A 21,716-nucleotide genomic window follows, 5' to 3' on the forward strand; every position below is an offset into this window, starting at 1 on the left:
CTAGTGTCAACATAGAACAACATGAGTGTTGTGTTAATTTTAGGAAATTTTCGGGGTTCGTTTGGACATTTTTATATATTAACTGAGTTTTCTATGCATTTATGTACATAATTCAAATTTGAACTACATGCATAGGCTCTGATGCATATAAATTGGTTGAAAATTCAAATATGTGACCTTTGTTTCATGCTTAGGTCCCATGCAAGAAATGGGAATGAATGTCAAACACCCTCCCACCGTCACTCGGCCGCAAACATTGAGATACTTGGTTTTTAAATTCTAGTAAATCCAAAACTCGTCTGAAATTCATGAAACTGGGCATGCTATCATGGAGCAGCATTAACATGCCGTGGTAATTGTTTTGTCCCATTTGGGGCAGGTTTGGGTATAAGCTTCTCACAAACCGGAGCTTCTCACAACAAGCTTGATGATTTTGGTAGGGAACGTCCCACCTTTGGGGACGAAACAATATCCGTTGCCTCTTATTGCTTTCAAAAAAATTCTAGTGTCAACATAGAACAACATGAGTGTTGTGTTAAATTTTGGAATTTTTCGGGGTTCGTTTGGACATTTTTATACATTAACTGGGTTTTCTAGGCATTTTATGTGCATAATTCACATTTGAACTACATGCACATGCTTCAGTGCATATAAATTGGTTGAAAAATCAAATCTGTGTCCTTGGGTGCATGCTCAGGTCCCATGCAAGAAATAGGAATGAATTTCAAACACCAGGGCACTGTTGATTGACGGCAAAACGTTGATATACTTTGTTTTTAAATTCTAGTAAACCCAAAACTCGTGTGAAATTCATGAAACTTGGCATGCTATCATGGAACATCACCCAACATGCTGTGGTATTTTTTGTGTCCATTTTGAGAGAAGGCGCACTCGAATAACAGCCAACAAAGGCATTTTGAAAAATAGCTGCCACTTTAATATCTCAAACTTTTGTATAATTCAAATCGTGTGCGTTCTGTTAACCATTCACGTGACGCCATGTGTCTTGATTTTAATGGCTATAGGAGGTGCCGTGCGGAATCTACTTGACTGAACGGGAAGCGTGCGAGCGCAGTCCGATGCGCAGGCTAACCGAGAGGCGTGCAAGTTGTCCTCCAATGCGCAGGCTCACCGGGAAGCGTGCGAGCTATACGCTGCGCATGCTCATTGGGAAGCGAGCCCTTTGACTTCCATGGCCGCCCGCCTTCCTCTTCATTAATGGCGCCCGAGCCGCTGTTTAATATGGGTGGCTGATGTCTACTACACAACTTGTTCTTGTAGACTTGTGTTGGGCCTCCAAGCGCAGAGTTTTGTAGGACAGTAGAAATTTTCCCTCAAGTGGATGACCTAAGGTTTATCAATCCGTGGGAGGTCTAGGATGAAGATGGTCTCTCTCAAACAACCCTCAACCAAATAATAAAAAGTCTCTTGTGTCCCAACACACCAAATACAATGGTAATTTGTATAGGTGCACTAGTTCGGCGAAGAGATGGTGATACAAGTGTAGTAATGGTAGTAGATATTGATTTTTGTAATCGTAACAATAAAAACCAGCAAGGTAGCAAGTAACAAAAGTGAGCACAAACGGCAATGCAATGCTTGAAAATGAGGCCTAGGGTCCATACTTTCGCTAGTGCAATCTCTCAACAATGCTAATATAATTGGATCATAACCATCCCTCAAAGTGCGATGAAGAATCACTCCAAAGTTCCTATCTAGCGGAGAACATAAGACGAAATTGTTTGTAGGGTACGAAACCACCTCAAAGCTATTCTTTCCGTTCGTTCTATTCAAGAGTTCGTACTAAAATAACACAAAGCTATTCTTTCCATTTGATCTATCCTAGAGTTCGTACTAAAATAATATACTCAATCCAACACAAAGAACCTCAAAGAGTGCCCCAAGATTTGCACTGGATAAACAAAGACGAGAATGTGCATCAACCCCTATGCATAGATTACCCCAATGTCACCTCGGGAATCCGCGAGTTGAGTGCCAAAACACATATCAAGTGAATCAATATGATACCCCATTGTCACCACGAGTATTCATATGCAAGACATATATCAAGTGCTCTCAAATCCATAAAAATATTCAATCAGATAAAACGAAATCTCAAAGGGAAAACTCAATTCATCACAACAAGATAGAGAGGGGGAAACACCATATGATCCGACTATATTAACAAAGCCCGCGATACATCAGGATCGTGACCTCTCAAGAACACGAGAGAGACATTAAACACATAGCTACTGGTACAAACCCTCAGCCCCGAAGGTGGACTACTCCCTCCTCATCATGATGGCCGCCGGGATGATGAATATGGCCACCGGTGATGATTTCCCCCTCCAGCAGAGTGCCGGAATGGGGTCTATATTGGTTTCACGTGGCTACAGAGGCTTGTGATGGCGGAACTTTTGATCTAGGGTCTCCGCGAGGGTTTTTGGAGTATTTGACAATTTATAGGACAAAGAGGGGGTGCCGGAGGCCATCGAGGTGGGCACGACCCACCTGGGCGTGCCTGGGCCCCCAGGCATGCCCTGGTGGGTTGTGCCCCCCTCGGGGCACCCCCAGGTGCTTCTCTGGCCCACTAGATGTCTTCTGGTCCATAAAAAATCCACAAAGAGTTTCACGGTGTTTGGACTCCGTTTGATATTGATTTCCCGCGATGTAAAAAAAAGCAAAAAACAGCAACTGGCACTTGGCACTGGGTTAATAGGTTAGTCCCAAAAACTGATATAAAGTTGCTATAAAATGATTGTAAAACATCCAAGAATGATAATATAACAACATGAATACTTCATAAATTATAGATACGTTGAAGACGTATCAGCATCCTCAAGCTTAATTCCTACTCGTCCCAAGTAGGTAAATAATAAAAGAAATAATTTATGAAGTGTGAATGCTAGAAAAATGCACAAGTTTGATCAATGATAATTTCAATCACTTTTCTTAGCATCATAATAGCAATTCTTTCTCATAAAACTTCTCATAATAAAGTAGCAACCAATTCACATGTTAAGGTTCAAACAATGAATTCTCTTGAAACTCAACAAACTATGTTCTCAGTCACCAAGCAGTTGCAATTCAACTTATTCAAGAGAGTCTAAGTAAGAGCTCCACATACTCAACCATCATATAGTCTTCTATGATTGCTAACACTCACTGCATGCACATGAGCAAAACGTTTCAACCGAACACATAAAAAGATAGGGGCTCATAATTTCGCTTCCCAACGTATTCACCTCAAGGGTCATGACAACAATAATAACTCATGCTACCCATATCCAACTGGATATATGTGCCTAGATCTTTCCTCACCACATGATGCTTGCCAAAAGAGAAAAATAAAAAGGAATAGAGAGAAAAACTTTGACTCTTACATAAAAGTAAATGCTGAAAAGTAAAAGATAGGCCTTTCGCACAGGGAAGCAGAGGTTGCCATGCGCTTTTTGTTTGTATGCTCAGTCCCTTTGGTGCAAAAGAATGTCACATTATATTGCCACTTATGATGGAAGCGCACTTTTGGCTCCGGGCGGCGCGCGCCCGTTGTATCTGGACGGCGGCTGTTAGCTTTAAGATCTGTTGCTAGTGTAGTGAATTTTTTTTTTTAAAGCGGGGAAAACTACAGTCTGGCCAATACAAGTTGTATACGATGTTGGGTGCAGGAACGATGACATTTCAGTGCAGGTAAGAACAACACTTTCGGCCGATCGAAATAAATTGTGTTGGCAGGGATAATCAATACGGGTGGTGAATGCATCGCGTCCTGTTTTTGTACGAGGATAGCGAACTCCTTTGAGTAGACGGTGCTGCTGTTCTTACCCAAAACAAACGAACCACTACTCTCCGGCGAGAAGACGGTGGCGGAGTTCTTCCACCACCAACCACCACCGCGCGATGTCGTCCTGGAATCGAGCTCAACAACAGAATGGAATTTAGAGCGGAATGATTGCATCTCTAATGAGCAGGTATGTTGTTCATCCCAACTGAAAATACATCGATCTGGATCTGGGGGCTGTCAGATCTCTGGTTACCTTGCTGACTGTACAATTTCTGTATTGTAGCGAACTGGTTAACAGTTCAGAACGGCCGATTCAGCTGCCAGCACTTGACGAAGTCGTAGAGAGCCAGGAGCTTGATGACTCTCCAAGCGAAGAGACCCAGATCGATCTTGTGCGTGATGTTTCCGAAGAAGACAACTCTGTTTCAACTAGATCTGTAGGAGGGTGGATCAGAAGGTATGTCATTCTAGCACAACAAGGATCGATTTCAAAAAAATTACACCGCAGACTATACTGAAAAATCTTGGCTATAGCAATGCATAGGACTGTTCGATTTGTAATAATTATGACAAAAGAAACGGAAAATTTTGAAAGTAGACAACGTTTATTCAGCTCTCAAACGTTGTATACAGTTTTGAAGCGGAATGCCATGTTTATTTTCCTGATGTTTTTTCAAACTGCATATTATGTTTAAATGTAAATACTAACATTAAGTCTGCATGTTGTTATTGTCCAAGTGAAACAATTAATTTATTAAACTATTTTTTTCATTTAGACCGAGGCATGGGGTCATGCCAGATGAAAGGAAGACTAAACCAGATAGAGTTGCACCTCTGGAGCAGGCTTTGAGAGGGTTTGCTACCAGGAAAACAGATGCAGTGGTTTCACCTTCGGTTGGTCTGGTTTTCGATTCTTTGGGTGAAGCTTATGATTTCTACAACCTATATTCTTGGGAGCTAGGATTTGGCATCAGATGCGGCAAAAGCAGAACCAACGTTAGGGGCACAAAATGCATGCAAGAACTTCTCTGTGGTTGTTCTGTAAGTTTTTTCTGACAATAATTTATATTCATTTACCGAAGAGTTATAGTGCAGCTAACTTTGAATTTTATAAATAGGGGAAACCAAAGAAAACTAATACCACTTCCTGCCGTTCTGAATGCCCCGCCATGTTACGCCTTCTAAGAACAGAAGATCAAGGATGGTTTATCTGTGAGTATAGGAATGTGCACAATCACGCTATGCTAGCAAATTGTGCAGCGAAGTTGCATTTCCCGTCACATCGTCATATTGAAAAATACACTAGAGAGCTTGTGTCTCAGCTTCGTGAGAATAACATAAATCTAAGCAAAGTTTACAGTATAATTGGCACGTTTTTTGGTAGAATAGAGAATGTACCTTTCACTAAAAGGTGCCTTAGGATGCTATGTGGAAAAATAAGCAAGGAACAGGCGGATGACGATGTTAGGAAAACTATGGATTTGTTTTCAGATTTGAAAGAAAGAGACAGTGAGTTCCAGTATACAGTTCAAGTAGACACCGAGAGTAGGATAAGAAAAATTTTGTGGACTAATGGACGTAGCAAGCTCCAGTACCATCATTTTGGCGATGTGGTTACATTCGATACAACATATAAGACCAACCTGTACGATATGCCTTTCGGATTGTTTGTTGGAGTAAACAATCACTTCCAGAGTGTGCTTTATGCCGGCGTCTTGATGCGTGATGAGAAAGTAGAGAGTTTTGAATGGGTTTTTAGCGAATTTGTAAAGATGATGGGAGGGAAGAAACCAGTTACAATTTTAATAGGTAACACTACAGCAGCACTAATGATTCTGTTTCAAATTTTTAACTAACAAAAAATCAATGATGATCTAAAATGAATCTTATTGATATAACAGATCAAGCTAGGGCTATGGAGGTTGCGATTATGAATGTATTCCCTGGGACGACTCACCAATGGTGCAAGTGGCATGTGTTAAAAAAGCTAAGGAGTCACTAGGGAGCAATTATACAAACAAGTCAGACTTCAGGACAGAGTTTCACCGTCTTTGTGACGAAATGCTGACTATAGAAGAATTTGAAAACGGGTGGTCCAATTTAACTGTGAAGTACGGGTTGGCGAGTAACACATTCCTAGCTCAAGTTTACGAGGTTAGGGAGAAATGGGCCAAACCATATTTCAGTGGTAAATTCTGTGCAAAAATGACAAGAACACAACGGAGTGAGAGTGCGAACCACATGCTTAAAAATTATGTGCCACCAGCATGTCCAATGAACGTTTTCGTTAAGCAGTATGGCAAGCTACAATATGACAGAGAGCAGGAGGAAGGATTTCAAGACAAAAGGACAAGGCTGGTATGTTTGATAGAATTATACTTACATATTTAGTATGTAACTTGAACTGACACTTTTCACTTTAAACTGCAGGGGGGGCTGTTATAAAATCTAATCTCCCAATTGAGCGTCACGCAAGCAAGATATATACCAGAACAATGTTTGAGATGTTTGGAAGGGTTCTTTATGTAGCTAGTTACTATGATGTTGAAGAGATAGAACCAAGAAGGAAATATGCAGCCATACACGGTAACCCTGAGCAGAGAGATCCCTGGTTCAAGACTAGGTATGAGGTTGTTATATCTGAAGATCAAACAAAGTACACTTGTGAGTGTGGAAGATATGAACACATGGGAATGATTTGCTGTCATATACTTAAGGTATTTTCTGACTTTTTTTAAATCAGACTAATGATTATGTATACATTTTAACTGATGGTCTTTTCGTCTCTAGGTAATGATCATACTAGACGTTAAGAAAATCCCGAAAGCACACATAATGAAGAGATGGACAGTAGATGCTCGTGATGTTTTGCCTGATCATATAAAGCATTACCAGAGAGACATGGGTCCACCAGATGCAATGACATTCAGGCATTCTGCGATGTACATAACTGCATTGGAGATTGTTCATCTTGGGGACAATAATCCAAAGGCTTTCGAGTCTGTTATGAGTGGGCTGTGTGATTTGAAGCAGAGAGCAATGGCATTGAGCCTGGAAAAAGATGGACTAAGCGTGGCTGAGAGGTCTAAGGCATCTAGCATGACCAACTCGGTTGGTTCTAGGGCTTCTTGCAAAACACTAAAAACAAAGCGACCAAGTGTTTCTAAAGAAACAATTTCTAAATCGTCTCATATCAATCCTGTGGAACAGAGCTGCAATGTTAATGTTGAGGTCTCTTCAAGAGAGGTCATGTTAGCACCGGAAAGGCGTCTGTCAACGCTGCTATCCCAATGGCTGCACTTGTGCCTGTTGATGTTGAGAGTATGAACTGTGATGCAGAGTTGGCACTAGCACCAAACGGTCCTACTGAACCTGATATTCCTGAATTTGTTCTTCATCCTAGTGTTGGTAGAATCCCTAAAACAGGTCACAGTGTTCTAAAAAGTTCATTTGCACCTAAGGATATTGCTATAGCTGTAGCAAAGTGGGGTGAGAGTCCAAAAAAACAGACCAGAGAGATGGGCCTGGGTGGGTTGCTACATGTAGATCATTTTACTCACTTTAGCAGGAACCATTCTCTTTTCTGTCTGCAGTCTATAGACACTAGGAGGAAAAGGCTTGTTCTAGGGAAAAATAAATTTGCTCAGATCAGTGAGAGATCGATGTCTGCCATATTAGGTACAAGAGAAGGTGGTGGTGTAGAGATTCAGAGAGTCAGAGAAGGTCCTACGACAAAAGAAATTTTTATGGTCAGAAAAATGCTAGACCTTGATCTAAACCATCAAGAAGTGAAAACACCGGATCTTTTGAAAGTTTTGTGTGAAGACCATCCTGAGGAGTTCACCAAAACAAGGGCGATAAGATTGAAACTTGCCTTGGCAATGTTAGTTCTGTCAGTTTTCTACAGCCCCAGAGACAAGAGAGGATATGTCCCAAAGGATGCATATCTACTGGCATATGCTCCTGAAAATTTGGACAAGTTAAACTGGACCAAATACGGAGTTGCTGAGCTTCTTGATGCTGCTGCTAGAGTTCAGCAGTATGTCAATGCAAACCCAGGACCTGGACTCACTATCTTTGGTTGCCACTACTATCTTCAGGTATTAGTTTTCCTTTTTTTGGTTCTGTTGTTGCTATTTCGGTCTGCATTTTACTCACATAAGCCATTGTGTTGATTTTTATAGGTGTTGTATTTCGATTCTGTGGATGCTGGAGATCAGAATGTCGATCCTACTGTTTGGCCTAGGATATGTGTCTACAATGCTCCAAAACTTTTTGCTCTTATTGAGAGGGACACCATGAATTATATATCAATGAGGGTTTACGGCATGCTGAGAGTGAGTGAGATAAACCTGGTCTAATAATATTATTGTTGTAAGTCAGTGGTAGTGCTAACATTTAAATTTGTCCAGCCTGATGTGAAGGAACAGGTGGCCAATCTGAAGAGGCAGAAGCGAACGGCAAGCGGGTCACAACTTAGAACCGTTCTCAATGAGCAGGCGGCTGTCATTCTAACTCATGTTGATGAAGTAATGTTAGCGCTTCCAGACAACAATGTTGCATCCAAAAATGCGGGGAGGTGCATGCCTGAACAATTTGGGGAATGTAGCGGTGGATTTCATGGCTCAAGATTTGGTGACATGCCAAAAACAAGACTCTCTGGGATGGAAAGCTAGAGGAGATTAAGAATATAGTTAATCAAGTGAGTGGTAAATCTTTGCACATTATGGTCTTACTACTTGCCCCCTATATATAAACTTATAGAAAAGTATTTGATCATATTTTTTAATAGGCGGAGGTTTGGCTCCGAAACGCAATTGCAAGTATGGAGCTAAATTGTAAGCTAGCTGATGACAAGTTCTCAGAAGAAGTAAAGAGGCGAACAACCATGTTTGATGGTTCAATAAACACAATGGTTGCAAACCATAGAGAAATTCAGAAGACAACAAAACTTCTTACCTTGCAATACTTACACAACCGCCTCATTGATCATGGTGTTGGAAAGCACATGCCAGGCTTAGAAAAACACCTCAACATGATAAATGTCCTACTTTCAGGTTTGCATCATCATCTTTATATTAGAAGAAGTTATGCACTAAAATTCTGAACTAAGAAAAGAATGTATTCTGAAATGCAGGTGGCACTGTAGGTGGAGCGCAAGGGGCTAGTTCAAGTTCAGCGCCGTTGATTCCAAGAGTGCTTGATGGTAAGTCGAGCATCAAACCTAGTTTAGTTTAATAAGCCATGGAACAATTGTAAATCAAATGGTTTGCTTTTTTAATAGGATTACTTGGAACTAAATCATCATTTGGTGGCCCTAACTGGAATGGTGTCGAGCATAATATTAGAGCACACCATTAAAGCACACTGGTGCTCAATCCAGTGCCTTTACGGTCAGCACCAGTTAACTTGAATGGAGCACGAGTAGAACCAATAGAAGTGCAAGTTTGCGGATCAACTATACGGCAAAGCAATGGAAGTGCTTTCTCAAATTATGGAGGTAAGATCATATGTTAATAGTGTACTTAGAACCAAATGGTATAGACTAATGAAGGGTTGTCTTAGTTGTTAGATGGGCATGAAAATCCTAAGAGGGCGACACTGCAAGTCTAAGCGCTGTTGTGGCCCAGGAAAAGAGACCTCGAGATGATTCTGCGGAACATGTTTATGGGAAAGACATTACTGGAGATGATGGTCAAAACAATGTCTCTGTGGTGCGAAAAAATGGAGGTAAACCAAAAAAGGAACATACATTACTTAAATGGTAACATCGGGTAGTCCTCGATACTAATCTTTTGCTCCCCTTATTAATTGGTGTTATTCAATATGCAGATGTCAGTGCTGGTTGCAGTGTTAGCGGGGTGAGTGCTTCTCCGAAGCGAGCACGAGGTGATTTAGGACATGAGTCTCGAGGCAAAGAGCCCCGTGTTCATATTGGCGTCAGTGCTTCTCCAACGCAAAAATGAACCGATATTGCACATGAATCTGGAGGCAAAGAGCTAATCGAGTACACAGCAATGCGTAGTGAGTTGCTTTTTTGCTCTTTACCATAATTTATGATGCATTTCAAATTGCTCTCTTACATCCAGTAACAAAAAATTCAGGTAGAAGGGCTAGATTAGAACCAAACTACTTGATGATGGAGAAACATGTGTACTCAGATCTACCTCCAGCAGAAAACCCTTTCCACTACAACAAGAGGATAGTGTTTCCTACGCGTGATACAGCTAAAGATTTATATGATAGACTGTTATTCTCTGACTATGCCACAACAAAGAAGTAAGCACGAAAATATATTCTGTTAGTGGCATTGCTGCTATGGAAAAGTTTCATCTCTATTGTCATTGTCCAGGTTATGGTATGTTCATATGGATCCAACTCTACTTAAAATAAGTGGATCTGAGCTCATTGAGGTCTTCCAAGAATTTGGGATTTTTACCAGGAAGACCTACGAGCGTATCAGAAGGATGCTTGATGAAAATGAACACGGATGGTATGGAGAACAAGAGAGAAGAAGGTGGCGCAAAATCTTACCAAAGGAATGGGTTGTGAGTTTGCAAATTTACCAATTTTTTGGTACAGAGTTGCTTCTAATAGCTGATATATAGGAAATGGTGCTGGAGGGGGGGGGGGGGGGGGGGGGAGATTACATCAATAGTAAAAAGATGAGACAAATGTTTGCTGGTGGTCAGTGTGATTATGCCTTGGATACATGTCAGCTGGTATGGAAACAGAATTACTTTTTATTCAAAAATTCCATTGATAGTTGTTGAGATGCTAATTAGTATTAATATACTTGCAGATTTGGGCCATTCATGAAACAACAGAAGGATACTGCATCATGTATGCCTTTGATATGGACCTTGAAATTCTACATGTCTTTGACCCGAAGCGCACATGTGCTGGAATAAGGATTCTGGAGAGGCTTCATCATGATACTTGTGAGATACTACTGGATGGACTTCTACGGTGTGTCGATGCTTACTTTGAAGGATGGGAACATGACAGATCAAGATGGAAGTTCAAATACCATGATTATGTTAATACTCCTTGCCGCACGTAAGAAATCAGTCACAAAAGCAGCATTCTAGACTATAGAAAAAAGATAAGTTAAGCTAATTCAGTTATATTGTTGACAATGCAGAGAGGACACACAAGTCTATGGATTTCACTACATCTTGTCTTTTGATGGCATGCATGTCCACGGCAACATTGACAAGGTATGTAAAAAAAGAAAATTATTATATGCTAGAACTGCAGATTTGCATATTTCTGAGAATGTCTACTTCTTGTGATATTGACTTACAGGATAGCGTGGATCATCTGAGAAAAAAACTGATGTACCTTGTGCTTCAGATGGAAAGCAATTTGGGTTATGACGATCCTGTAAGCGACGACGAATGATGAAGACAAACAAGCACTGCAATCTTGGTGGGTAGTGTTCCTGCATGCAGGGGGAATGCCAGGCAACAAGTGTTGAGGAAATTAAGGCTTATATATAGCCATGTAATGCCAAACTCTGGTCTGTAACATATCTAGAATGATTACTATCTAGCAGAACTTATGAAGAACATGACCACTAATCAGGAGTTTATGTAGTATATTCCTATTTATAATTCTACTAATTTGGTTGTGTTAGAAGAAATTCGGTCATGTCATGCAATTGAATTCAGCATCAACATATGAAAAATGCTTAATTTAAAAAACAAGGCGGTTAAAAAAGATACATTTCTCAATTACCAACTGCTGGAAATATGCTTTTATGTATTTGATGTGACTAGTTCACGCTTTAAAGAATTATAAAACATAACTAGGTTTAATTGTGATGATACAATTTAAACAATCATGGCATCATAAACAAGTTTGCAACGAAAGAAAAGTGTGGGTTCATGTTGCAGAATTTGATTGTGTAATAGTGCAATGAACTTGTTAACGCAAACATTATTCCAGGTTGCGTTGTGTTCATAATCGATTAATTCAAAATGGACAGAGGTATGCAATGAGGGATTGTGAAAATGAAATTGTAGTATGACAAATGTGCGTTACAATCTTTATTAAAATTCACAGTACGTGATGTCCTTAAACATAAAAGAAACAAGCGAAATCAGGTGATATGCATTTGAAGTGCTTCAGTTGCTGCCTAGTGCATCCTGCTGAGTTTGTGGCAGGTTTGAAATGTTGCCCTTGATGACTAGGATTTGGTGAAGAAGGAATCCTCTCTCTCTAGTTATTCCATCCTGGATAATTAATTTTAATCATATGAGGAGTTGTTGTGTGGATAATGATTATCTGTAGCAAGGTAAACAAAACATGATACATACATGTGTCAAAATTTCTTCCAGAGATGTCCCATTAAAATGTCTTGCAACGTGAAGAGCGCAGACGCCAGATTGATTCCTGAATGACATAATTTCATCAGAATAATTTTATATGACAAACTTATGTGCAGATAAGTGGGAAAACCTGAAAAACAGAGAAAAACTTACTTTGGAAAAATAGATGTCATCAAGAAAGGGAATTTCTTTCTCCAGTTGGAACAATCAACATGCCATTTTTGAAAGAAATTTAAGATGCAAGCAAAAAGTGCAACATGTAATTTGTCAGCAACCATTTCATGCCTTTTCTTAAGTTGGCTGGACAACCCTGAGGTAGCATCAAGGATGTAAATTGTTTTTGATAGCATGTCCCATGTGAAAATCACCCAACCTGATTCGAGTATAGCAGGCACGTGCCACTGAAACAATAAAGTAATATGAAATCAAATTTGGGTAATGGGTGCCTAACATAGTGAGGTTGTATGAATTTCATTACTAGTCTGCATTGGGATATGTTGTAAGGAACAAGTTTCCCAAAGAATTGATCATGTACAGATTTCATCAACCGGACCTTTATCACTGGATAAAACACTACTCTGCATGTGGATAAAAAAACATTAGTACAAATGAGATAAAAAGAAAGTAAAACAATTAATTGGGGAAGTGGTGTCTTGCTTACGGCAAAATCTGGTTCGAGGTAGTGGCGGCATGGTGAAGAATCGTGTGGGTAAAGTATTTCTTGATCAATTTGCCTAATACGACGAATTAGCAAGGAGAATAATTCATGGTCTATTATATCAGAACCAACGAGTTGGTCTGCAATCGCCTCGGATGACAAAGTGATGAACCTAGGGCAGGTGTGTGTGATACTGAATCTGTGAAGAAAACGATAAATGACTTAATTAATAACTATTAATTGGAAAAGCATAAAAATGTTTAGACTTTACTAAGCAACGCACCGTTCTTTGTCAGCAATTGGTAGGCGATAAATGATAGTGGCCAAACGGTCCTGGAGGGCTATTGAGGGGAAGTCGATGGTACTACCGGATGACCAATGACTAATGGCGTAATGAGAATGGTTGACAACAACTTTTTCTTGAGGGCGTGCGGATTCTTGACCAAGAATGACCGATCCATCAGGGACAGCTATGTCGTCATTGTACATGATAATTCCGCCAACAATAGTTTTTGCCCATGATTTGATTGTATCATGCTTCGATTTGCCATGAACAGCGGTGGAAGATTCAGGTTTGTGCAATGACAAAGAGCCTGAGGTCAATTTTGAATGTGTAAGACATTAAAGATATATGATGAATTTATTATGAATATAGGTGTACCTGTTTGCCTGTGGTGTGAGGTATGTAATCCTTTCCTTTTGTTGGTTGAAGATGATGTTGGACTAAAAGCTGATACATTCATGGATATCCAAATTATTAGCAGTGGGTAGATAAAAAGCAGGCAAATCAAAATTTAGTACGTACAAAACAAAGCATTTTTTACCTTCAGAATCATGTGTGTAGAGACATCGATATTTCAATCCAGAATTGTTATCCGGTGTGGTAAATGTGCTATCATTGGGTGGGGGTGCCTGATTGTCGGGTTGAAGCAGGCAGGGGATTGATCTTTTTAAACAGCCTGTGCATCTATTCTCCAACTTTGGAGCTATTTTGTCTAGGAATCGGGTATTCTCTTTCAATATGGAGTCTTTCACATCGGCAATCATCTTGAATGGTATGGCGTTGTGCTCTTTTAGCATTATACCAACCTCAGTGTATACCTGAATACATGATATGTGAGATTACTGCGGCAGGATGGAAATAAATTCACTAAAAAATCTACAGAATAGTGTATCTCACCAGATTAGGGTATTTGTCCTTCATGTGAATCGAAAAGTCATTGGCAGTGGATAATCGAGGAGTGCGATAGTGTTGCGAAGAAACATTGGTTTGCGGTGTGGTATGCCAAGATGAACCAGTGCCTATGGAAGGACTGGATTGTCGGTGACACTGTGTGTGAGGCTGCGGGCTTGGATTGTTGCTGTTAGAAGGTTTATTGCGTAATCCAGGAGTTTGGATGTCAGGTGTAGAATCCCAAACAACTCGTTTGTAGCAAATTTCAGCAGCTGGGCGGATCTGTCCCAATGGTTAAGTTGTGCATAAGATAAACATCTCAGACATGGTATTGGGAAAATGAGTGATAGATAACTTACTCGGACATTAGAATAATCTTCAATATATTTCGAGGAGTTGCTGCACTGGAGGATCATCCCGCTGAAAGTTGATAGTTTAAATTCAGATATCATTGGGAGAGTATTGTGTGACATATTGTAAATTCCTAAGTCAACGTTATCAAGGTAGAAAACCTGGCAAAAATTGCTAAATGTTATATATATGTACACAATTATTGATGGGTGATGGTGATTGAAATTTAGGAAGCTGACCTGAAGGAAAAGATGGCAACCTTCTAAGTGTTTAATGGTTCGGTTGTTCAGAATGTCAATTTTTAACTTGGATACAACTTTCAACAAATCTTTTAAAACATACTCGCACCAATTGTAATCAGAAATTCTCTCTGGGTTAACTATTGCAGCCCAGTAATCAATCGGAGCAGCATCATGCTTGGAAGTTGGTGCAAGCAAGTGTCCCATAAAAAAATAACAAGTGCCATTTTAAAACTCTCTTTCTCGATAGTTGATGAGAACTTTTCAGAGAGTGGACGGCTTAAAACTTTCTATGCTGATTTCAGAATCTGATTTCCCTTTTCAGGCATTCTGAGAGCGGCACGTATGATGTTTACGATTGTTTCTTTAGGTTGCTCCTGTAGTGAAATGTCAAGTTTCCCACATGGTATACCAAAAACCTTATGAACATCAGCATCAGAAAACCTCAGGCTCCTGAGATTATCAAGAATTATAGATCTGGCAATGGTGTCCACTCTATTCATGACCCATTTGCTAAATTTAAGGTTAATCCTGGGAAGTGGTCTGAGCTTCAGGACACCTCCCCAGCCCATATCTTGAACAAGGAAATCTTTGTATTCGTCAAACTTTGAGGTGACTGAATATACCTTCTGCAAAGACGTTCGGGATGTTGAAGTTGGTGCAGTTGGATGGATAAGCCAGAATTTGGGGTCTTCAAGAGGGTCTGGGTCTTCGTTTGGGCATGGCTGTGGTGCAGACATGTTGATGAATCTGAAAATGATAAACCATACATGGTGTAAGATGACTGTTGCCGTGGATGTGGTGCATGAAGTGAAGCAAAAATTAGAAAATGTACCTGGGTTGGACGAATCTGCAAGGGAAACTGGTTTGTAGAGAAGAGGAGATGGGATCTGGAGCAGGGGAGGAGGGCAGAGGAAGATGACAATGGAAGAGAGAGGTGCCAGCATTGTACACCGGGCGCTATAAGGCCAAAAATACGTATGCAGGGAACTTATTGCCAAAAAGTTATGACATCAACTTTAATGCCTGGCAGCATGATCAGAAGCAATGAATTATTATTCTCAAATAAGATGGTCCCAAAAAAATGCATATTCGTACTATGTGCAGGATCATACAAAAATAAAATGTGAAAATTTTAAATGTGTCCAGATATATAATGGCTACAAACAAAATCATATTAAAGTGTATGCCTTGGGGGGCAATGAAAGTCACTGAGCAATGATGAATCAATTTAGATTTGACAGAAAAATTAAGATCGAACAACATCTCCAAATTTAGAATAATACTAATTATAGCACCAAAATTTACATCTGAGCCTCTGTATGCCTTGATTGAAAATTTACACAGGGAACTTCGGAGTTAGCTTAGTGGGGAATGAGTTCATAAGTAAAAATTACATGAAGAGTACCAAGGGAGACTGAGTAAGCAAACTTCCTGGCATTCTAAAAACGGTAATTAGATATTAGATCTAAACCTATTACATCATTGGAACTACATTTTGGAGACAAGGATCATCATCACAGCAGCAAGAGTACCAAGGGAGACGGCAAGTGCAATCTTCATGTCCGACTAAATCTCACGGAGGATCATGGTGGGGGCTTGAACGGCAGGAGGAGGTGCAGGAAGAAACACATGCGACCAACGAGCGCGCAGGTAGTCGATGTACTTGTTCTCCCATTTCCAAAAGTTGCAACGCCCGATCTAAAAAAACAAATTAACTATCAGCCAAAAAAGGTGAAGAAAAAATACAGATTCTTGGACAGATTCTTACATCACGGAACTGGCACTTGTAGAAATGACGACCGGGATTCATGGGGGTCTCAGAGATGAACCACTGGATCACACCGAGGTTGCATCTAGGGCACCGGATGAGTGGGAGAGGAGCGATGTCTTCGGCTGCGGCTGGCAACGCAGCAGGAACGAAGGAAGACGAAGACACCATAGACGTATCTGGAAGGGAGAGATAGCTCGAAGCAGTGGAGATCCAGAAGAACAACAAGAGAAAGGGAAAATGATTGGCTATAGTGGAGTAGATGCGGCGGTAGTGGTGGAGGTGGAGGAGGAAAATGGGGGAACGAGTGCAGGAGTAAAGGCGAGAGGAAGTGGGTAGGTGGAAGATAACATTGACTGGCGATGAATGACGCGGGTGCATGTATTATACGAGGCGGTGTGGGTGCTAAATACATAAAACAAAATTTTTGTATACGCCTGTACTACGTAGGGGGGTACAAGTATTGGACAGTAGCTGATGCTTAGCCGATGGTGGGATAAGAGGGGGCGGGGCGTAAGCGGGTTCTCCATCGTATTTTCGCACTTACGATAGCAACCTTTATTATGCTGTCTATCGCATTTATTTTTTGCCATCACAAGTTCGTACAACGCTCAATTTTCTCTTACACTAAATAATCTAACACTTTTAGAAGCAATTTTTATTTTCTTTATTGCACCGATGACAACTTACTTGAAGGATCTTACTCAAATCTTTGGTAGGTATGGTGGACTCTTGAAAATAAGATTTGGGTTTAAGGGTTTTTGGATGCACAAGTAGTATCTCTACTTGGTGCGGAATTTTTGGCTAGCAAAGATGGGGGGCAAGCACCACATGTTGAAGGATCTATGACAATATAATTTCTATGTGAATATGAACAAACATAAATCATTACATTGTCTTCCTTGTCCAACGTCAACAATTTTGGCATATAATATTTTGATGGGGGTTCACAATCACAAAAGATTTTCAAGATAGTGTATTTTTGCATGTGAAAGTTCTCTTCCTTCTACTAATCATTCATGAATTGCTCGTATGACCAATATTGTGGTTGTCAAGCTTCAAAAGATTTCACTTTCTAAACCCAATGTGAAGCTACCACTAGGCATGATATGAACATATAATTTCAACTTCATGATATTCAATTTATTCAATAGTTTACTCATAGGATATAAGTGAAGCACGAGAGTAAATGATAAACTACTCCAAAGATATAAGTGAAGATCATACGATTAGTTAAGTAAATAAGTACTAATTGTGGACTCTCTTTTATTTAAAAACTTTCAGATCTGAGTATCTTATTAAAACAACAAGCAAAACAAAATAAAATGACATTCTAAGAATAGCACACATCACGTGAAGAAGCAAAAACTTAGGCTCAACCGATACTAACCGATAATTGTTGATAAAGAAAGGTGGGATGCCTACCGGGGCATCCCCAAGCTTGAGCTCTTGTGTCTTCTTCATTCCTTTTATATGACGGTTTCCCGATAATGTTGGAGACGAAAGAGGGGATGCCTTCCGGGGCATCCCCAAGCTTAGTTGCTTGGATCTTCCTTCAATATTACCTTGGGGTGCCTTGGGCATCCCCAAGCTTAGGGTCTTGTCACTCCTTATTCTCCTCATATCAACATCTCACCCAAAACTTGAAAATTTCAATCAGACAAAACTTAACGGAACTTCGTGAGATAGGTTAGTATGATAAAGAGCAAACCATTTCACTTTGGTACTGTCAAAGACAAGATTCATATTTTTTTCACACAATTCCTACTATAGCATATCAATTCCACAATTTATATTGAGCAATATAAGCCATAGAAACTAGATAACAAGCAAACTATGCATTGAAAATAGAATTTGTCAAAAACAGAACAGTCTGTAGTAATCTGTACTCCAACCATACTTCTGCTACTCCAAAAATTCTGAAAAATTAGGACAACGTAGGGAATTTGTATATCTATCACCTTAAAAAATTCAGCTCAAAATCTCGTTCCAGTGAATTTTAAAAATTCCTGGAATGTGCGCAAAAGTTTCTGTTTTTGCACAGATTCAAGTCAACTATCATCCACACTATTCCAAAGGTTTTACTTGGCACTTTATTGAAACAAAAGCAATAAAACCTGATTACTACAGTAGCATAATCATGTGAACACACAAAAACAGTAGGTAAAAGAGTTGGGTTATCTCCCAACAAGTTCTTCTTTTTAATGCCTCTTAGCTAGGGATGATGAGTTCAATGATGATCACATAAAAGATAAGGATTGAAACATAACAAGAGCATCATGAATCATAAGTTCCTCTCTCATAATAATTTTCAGTAGCATTATGAATAGATTCATCAATATAACCATCACATAAAGCATTCTTTTCATGATCCAAAAGCATAGAAAATTTATTACTCTCCATGTAAGCAATTTTATTCTCATTCACAATAGTGGGAGTATCATATGAAACTCGAATACTAAAATTTGTTTCCACATTAAAAGAGTAATGTTCAGTAAAAGGATATTCAAAATTATGACAATAATTATCGCTACTTTTTATAACATAAGTATCATCACAATAATCATCATAAGTAGCAACTTTGTTCTCATCATAGATAGGAGGCATGCAATTATCATAGCAAATTTGATCACTCGAAGTAGGGGGACTAAAAAGATCATCTTCATTAAGCATATCATCCCCAAGCTTGGGACAAACATTAATTACAGCAAATAAATTCTCAAACATGTCATTCTCATCAAACGTAGCATCCCCAAGCTTGTGGCTTGGCATATCATAAGCATAATCACTCTCATCCTTAATAGTACGAATAGCACCAACGGTATAACAATTGCTATCATCATAATTTCCCAAGTTGGTGCCAAAAAGATTTCCAAGATTATAAGAAGTATCATTATATTGCCAATCATAATCATCACAACAAGCAATAGACATAACAAAATCATCATCAATAGTGCTCTCGGACATTGTGCCATAAGTCATAGAAGCAATAGCATCATCAAGTGCATCATCTTCCACAATTATTTTGATTCATTTTCATGAGGCATAACAATAATGGGAGCAACATTATTTGGGAGAGATACCTTTTTACCTCTATTCTGTCTTCTTTTCTTCTTCTTCACCACATCATGTGTGGGTTTAACAAAAAAATTCGAGCTTCTTGTTGAAGAGATTGATTGGATAGGAAGCTCCTCCTTGTTACTTGATTCATCATAATAAACACTAGGAGGGTATTGGGAAATATTTTTCCTTTCGTTAGTACTCTCTTCATATTCTGTTTGTTTTCTTGTCTTTAGATAGTTGGCAATATAAGGATTCACAATGAATTTACTGCACAAAACATATAAATTTCCTCTAGATCAAAATCAAGAAATCTCTTGAGATTAAATTTTGGAATACCCTTAGTTATACATTTCATTTCTTCATACCCCAAGAGAAGACTAAGCTCTTTATGATGCTCAAGGGTAATCAAGTTATCACAAATTGTGGACACGATTTGATCATGAAACAATTTGCGTTGGAGATTTAAATGACCATGTTCATTGCAAAGTTCACAAGGATAGCAAAAAAATTCTTTCAGCACAATCATCTAGCCTCTCTTGCAACTTCATCGTTTCTAAATATTTATGCCTCTTACAAAATCTATCTTCCCTTTTTGGCGTGCATTTGCACTCCCAATTCACTCCGCAAAAATTGAAATTCTTATAGGAGACATCATTATCATGACTAATGCAATAATCATTAACATCATGGATATTCAAAGAATTCATACTAGCAATATTGCAATCATGCCCATCATCCAACGTTTTTTTGCCAAAAATTTTGTTGAATTCTTTTTCTAGCAATTGAGCACAATTATCAGAATCCTTATTCTCAAGATAGACATTATAAAGATAAAGAACAACATGAGGTAACCCAATCTCCATTTTTTTTTGTAGTTTTCTTATATAACCAAACTAGTGATCAAACAAGAAACTAAAAGATTCAGTTGCAAGATCTAAAGATATACCTTCATGCACTCACCTCCCCGGCAACGGCGCCAGAAAAGAGCTTGATGTCTACTACACAACTTGTTCTTGTAGACTAGTGTTGGGCCTCCAAGCGCAGAGTTTTGTAGGACAGTAGCAATTTTCCCTCAAGTGGATGACCTAAGGTTTATCAATCCGTGGGAGGTGTAGGATGAAGATGGTCTCTCTCAAACAACCCTGCAACCAAATAATAAAAAGTCTCTTGTGTCCCCAACACACCAAATACAATGGTAATTTATATAGGCGCACTAGTTCGGTGAAGAGATGGTGATACAAATGTAGTAATGATAGTAGATATTGGTTTTTGTAATAGTAACAATAAAAACCAGCAAGGTAGCAAGTAACAAAAGTGAGCACAAACGGTAATGCAATGCTTGAAAATGAGGCCGAGGGTCCGTACTTTCGCTAGTGCAATCCCTCAAAAATTCTAATATAATTGGAGCATATAACCATCCCTCAAAGTGCGATGAAGAATCACTCCAAAGTTCCTATCTAGCGGAGAACATAAGACGAAATTGTTTGTAGGGTACGAAACCACCTCAAAGCTATTCTTTCCGTTCGATCTACTCAAGAGTTCGTACTAAAATAACACAAAGCTATTCTTTCCGTTCGATCTATCCTAGAGTTCGTACTAAAATAACACCAAAGAAAATTCAGATTCATAATACTCAATCCAACACAAAGAACCTCAAAGAGTGGCCCAAGATTTCTACCGGAGAAACAAAGACGAGAATGTGCATCAACCCCTATCCATAGATTACCCCAATGTCACCTCGGGAATCCACGAGTTGAGTGCCAAAAGACATATCAAGTGAATCAATATGATACCCCATTATCACCACGAGCATTCATATGCAAGACATATATAAAGTGCTCTCAAATCCATAAAAGTATTCAATCTGATAAAACAAAATCTCAAAGGGAAAACTCAATTCATCACAACAAGATAGAGAGGGGAAAACACCATATGATCTGGCTATATTAACAAAGCCCGCGATACATCAAGATCGTGACATCTCAAGAACACAAGAGAGAGAGATTAAACACATAGCTACTGGTACAAACCCTCAGCCCCGAGGGTGGACTACTCCCTCCTGATCATGGTGGCTGCCGGGATGATGAAGATGGCCACCGGTGATGATTCCCCCTCCGGCTGAGTGCCGAAACAGGGTCTAGATTGGTTTCACATGGCTACAGAGGCTTGCGGCGGCGGCACTTCTGATCTAGGGTCTCCGCGAGAGTTTTTGGAATATTTGACGATTTATAGGGCGAAGAGGGGGTGCGGGAGGCCACCGAGGTGGGCAGGGTTGTGCCCCCCTCGGGGCACCCCCCAGGTGCTTCTCTAGCCCACTGGATGTCTTCTGGTCCATAGAAAATC

At 39.6% G+C, this 21,716-nt stretch overlaps 4 protein-coding genes across 11 annotated transcripts; 3 read left to right on the top strand and 1 right to left on the bottom strand.

Annotated features, from left to right (window-relative positions):
* The first annotated feature begins 3,560 nt into the window (after positions 1–3,560).
* On the top strand, positions 3,561–6,788 carry LOC123052228 (protein FAR1-RELATED SEQUENCE 5). 2 transcript variants are annotated; one of them, XM_044475352.1, is made up of 7 exons: positions 3,561–3,971; positions 4,068–4,241; positions 4,561–4,825; positions 4,903–5,593; positions 5,686–6,142; positions 6,215–6,501; positions 6,575–6,788. In XM_044475352.1, the coding sequence occupies exons 1-5, from the start codon at positions 3,949–3,951 to the stop codon at positions 5,784–5,786; spliced, it is 1,254 nt and encodes a 417-aa protein (XP_044331287.1). In that variant the 5' UTR covers positions 3,561–3,948; the 3' UTR covers positions 5,787–6,142; positions 6,215–6,501; positions 6,575–6,788. The 2 variants fall into 2 exon arrangements, with proteins under 2 accessions (XP_044331287.1, XP_044331288.1); XM_044475353.1 differs by lacking the exon at positions 4,903–5,593.
* A 286-nt stretch (positions 6,789–7,074) lies between these two features.
* LOC123055721 (uncharacterized) lies at positions 7,075–9,519 on the top strand. The gene is made up of 6 exons (XM_044479617.1): positions 7,075–7,884; positions 7,969–8,121; positions 8,197–8,486; positions 8,577–8,841; positions 8,922–8,990; positions 9,069–9,519. The coding sequence occupies exons 1-3, from the start codon at positions 7,075–7,077 to the stop codon at positions 8,458–8,460; spliced, it is 1,227 nt and encodes a 408-aa protein (XP_044335552.1). The 3' UTR covers positions 8,461–8,486; positions 8,577–8,841; positions 8,922–8,990; positions 9,069–9,519.
* Positions 9,520–9,613: 94 nt separating this feature from the next.
* LOC123052229 (uncharacterized) lies at positions 9,614–11,395 on the top strand. Of its 2 annotated transcripts, XM_044475354.1 has the most exons (6): positions 9,614–9,808; positions 9,889–10,063; positions 10,137–10,506; positions 10,587–10,843; positions 10,929–11,004; positions 11,093–11,395. In XM_044475354.1, exons 3-6 carry the CDS (start codon positions 10,396–10,398, stop codon positions 11,186–11,188), a joined length of 540 nt encoding a protein of 179 aa, XP_044331289.1. In that variant the 5' UTR covers positions 9,614–9,808; positions 9,889–10,063; positions 10,137–10,395; the 3' UTR covers positions 11,189–11,395. The 2 variants fall into 2 exon arrangements, with proteins under 2 accessions (XP_044331289.1, XP_044331290.1); XM_044475355.1 differs by lacking the exons at positions 9,614–9,808; positions 9,889–10,063 and having other exon boundaries at positions 10,083–10,506.
* A 361-nt stretch (positions 11,396–11,756) lies between these two features.
* LOC123052227 (uncharacterized) lies at positions 11,757–16,692 on the bottom strand. Of its 6 annotated transcripts, none has more exons than XM_044475351.1 (14): positions 16,311–16,692; positions 16,075–16,240; positions 15,375–15,565; positions 15,166–15,289; positions 14,309–14,461; positions 13,956–14,231; positions 13,600–13,876; positions 13,437–13,505; positions 13,059–13,368; positions 12,779–12,974; positions 12,671–12,695; positions 12,271–12,518; positions 12,106–12,181; positions 11,757–12,021 (listed from the first exon to the last, which is right to left on the bottom strand). In XM_044475351.1, exons 4-12 carry the CDS (start codon positions 15,277–15,279, stop codon positions 12,439–12,441), a joined length of 1,500 nt encoding a protein of 499 aa, XP_044331286.1. In that variant the 5' UTR covers positions 15,280–15,289; positions 15,375–15,565; positions 16,075–16,240; positions 16,311–16,692; the 3' UTR covers positions 11,757–12,021; positions 12,106–12,181; positions 12,271–12,438. The 6 variants fall into 6 exon arrangements, with proteins under 6 accessions (XP_044331286.1, XP_044331283.1, XP_044331285.1 ...); XM_044475348.1 differs by having other exon boundaries at positions 14,309–14,369; positions 16,311–16,691; XM_044475350.1 differs by lacking the exons at positions 15,166–15,289; positions 15,375–15,565; positions 16,075–16,240; positions 16,311–16,692 and adding an exon at positions 14,540–15,147 and having other exon boundaries at positions 12,671–12,690.
* Positions 16,693–21,716: the final 5,024 nt, after the last annotated feature.

The sequence above is a fragment of the Triticum aestivum genome, chromosome 2D (assembly GCF_018294505.1).
Source record: "Triticum aestivum cultivar Chinese Spring chromosome 2D, IWGSC CS RefSeq v2.1, whole genome shotgun sequence".
Lineage (NCBI taxonomy): Eukaryota > Viridiplantae > Streptophyta > Magnoliopsida > Poales > Poaceae > Triticum > Triticum aestivum.

Bases quoted from the DNA above. Each gene is read 5' to 3' on its own strand.
- LOC123052228 (XM_044475352.1), top strand. From the start codon at position 3,949: ATGATTGCATCTCTAATGAGCAG. The intron at 3,972-4,067 runs GTATGTTGTTCA...TCTGTATTGTAG, and splicing joins ATTGCATCTCTAATGAGCAG to CGAACTGGTTAACAGTTCAG. The intron at 4,242-4,560 runs GTATGTCATTCT...TTTTTCATTTAG, and splicing joins GTAGGAGGGTGGATCAGAAG to ACCGAGGCATGGGGTCATGC.
- LOC123055721 (XM_044479617.1), top strand. From the start codon at position 7,075: ATGGCTGCACTTGTGCCTGTTGATGTTGAGAGTATGAACTGTGATGCA. The intron at 7,885-7,968 runs GTATTAGTTTTC...TGATTTTTATAG, and splicing joins GTTGCCACTACTATCTTCAG to GTGTTGTATTTCGATTCTGT. The intron at 8,122-8,196 runs GTGAGTGAGATA...AAATTTGTCCAG, and splicing joins GGGTTTACGGCATGCTGAGA to CCTGATGTGAAGGAACAGGT.
- LOC123052229 (XM_044475354.1), top strand. From the start codon at position 10,396: ATGGTGCTGGAGGGGGGGGGGGGGGGGGGGGGAGATTACATCAATAGT. The intron at 10,507-10,586 runs GTATGGAAACAG...ATATACTTGCAG, and splicing joins CCTTGGATACATGTCAGCTG to ATTTGGGCCATTCATGAAAC. The intron at 10,844-10,928 runs GTAAGAAATCAG...TTGACAATGCAG, and splicing joins GTTAATACTCCTTGCCGCAC to AGAGGACACACAAGTCTATG.
- LOC123052227 (XM_044475346.1), bottom strand. From the start codon at position 14,746: ATGGGACACTTGCTTGCACCAACTTCCAAGCATGATGCTGCTCCGATT. The intron at 14,462-14,539 runs GTCAGCTTCCTA...AATTTTTGCCAG, and splicing joins GTTGCCATCTTTTCCTTCAG to GTTTTCTACCTTGATAACGT. The intron at 12,696-12,778 runs GTAAGCAAGACA...ATCCACATGCAG, and splicing joins ACCTCGAACCAGATTTTGCC to AGTAGTGTTTTATCCAGTGA.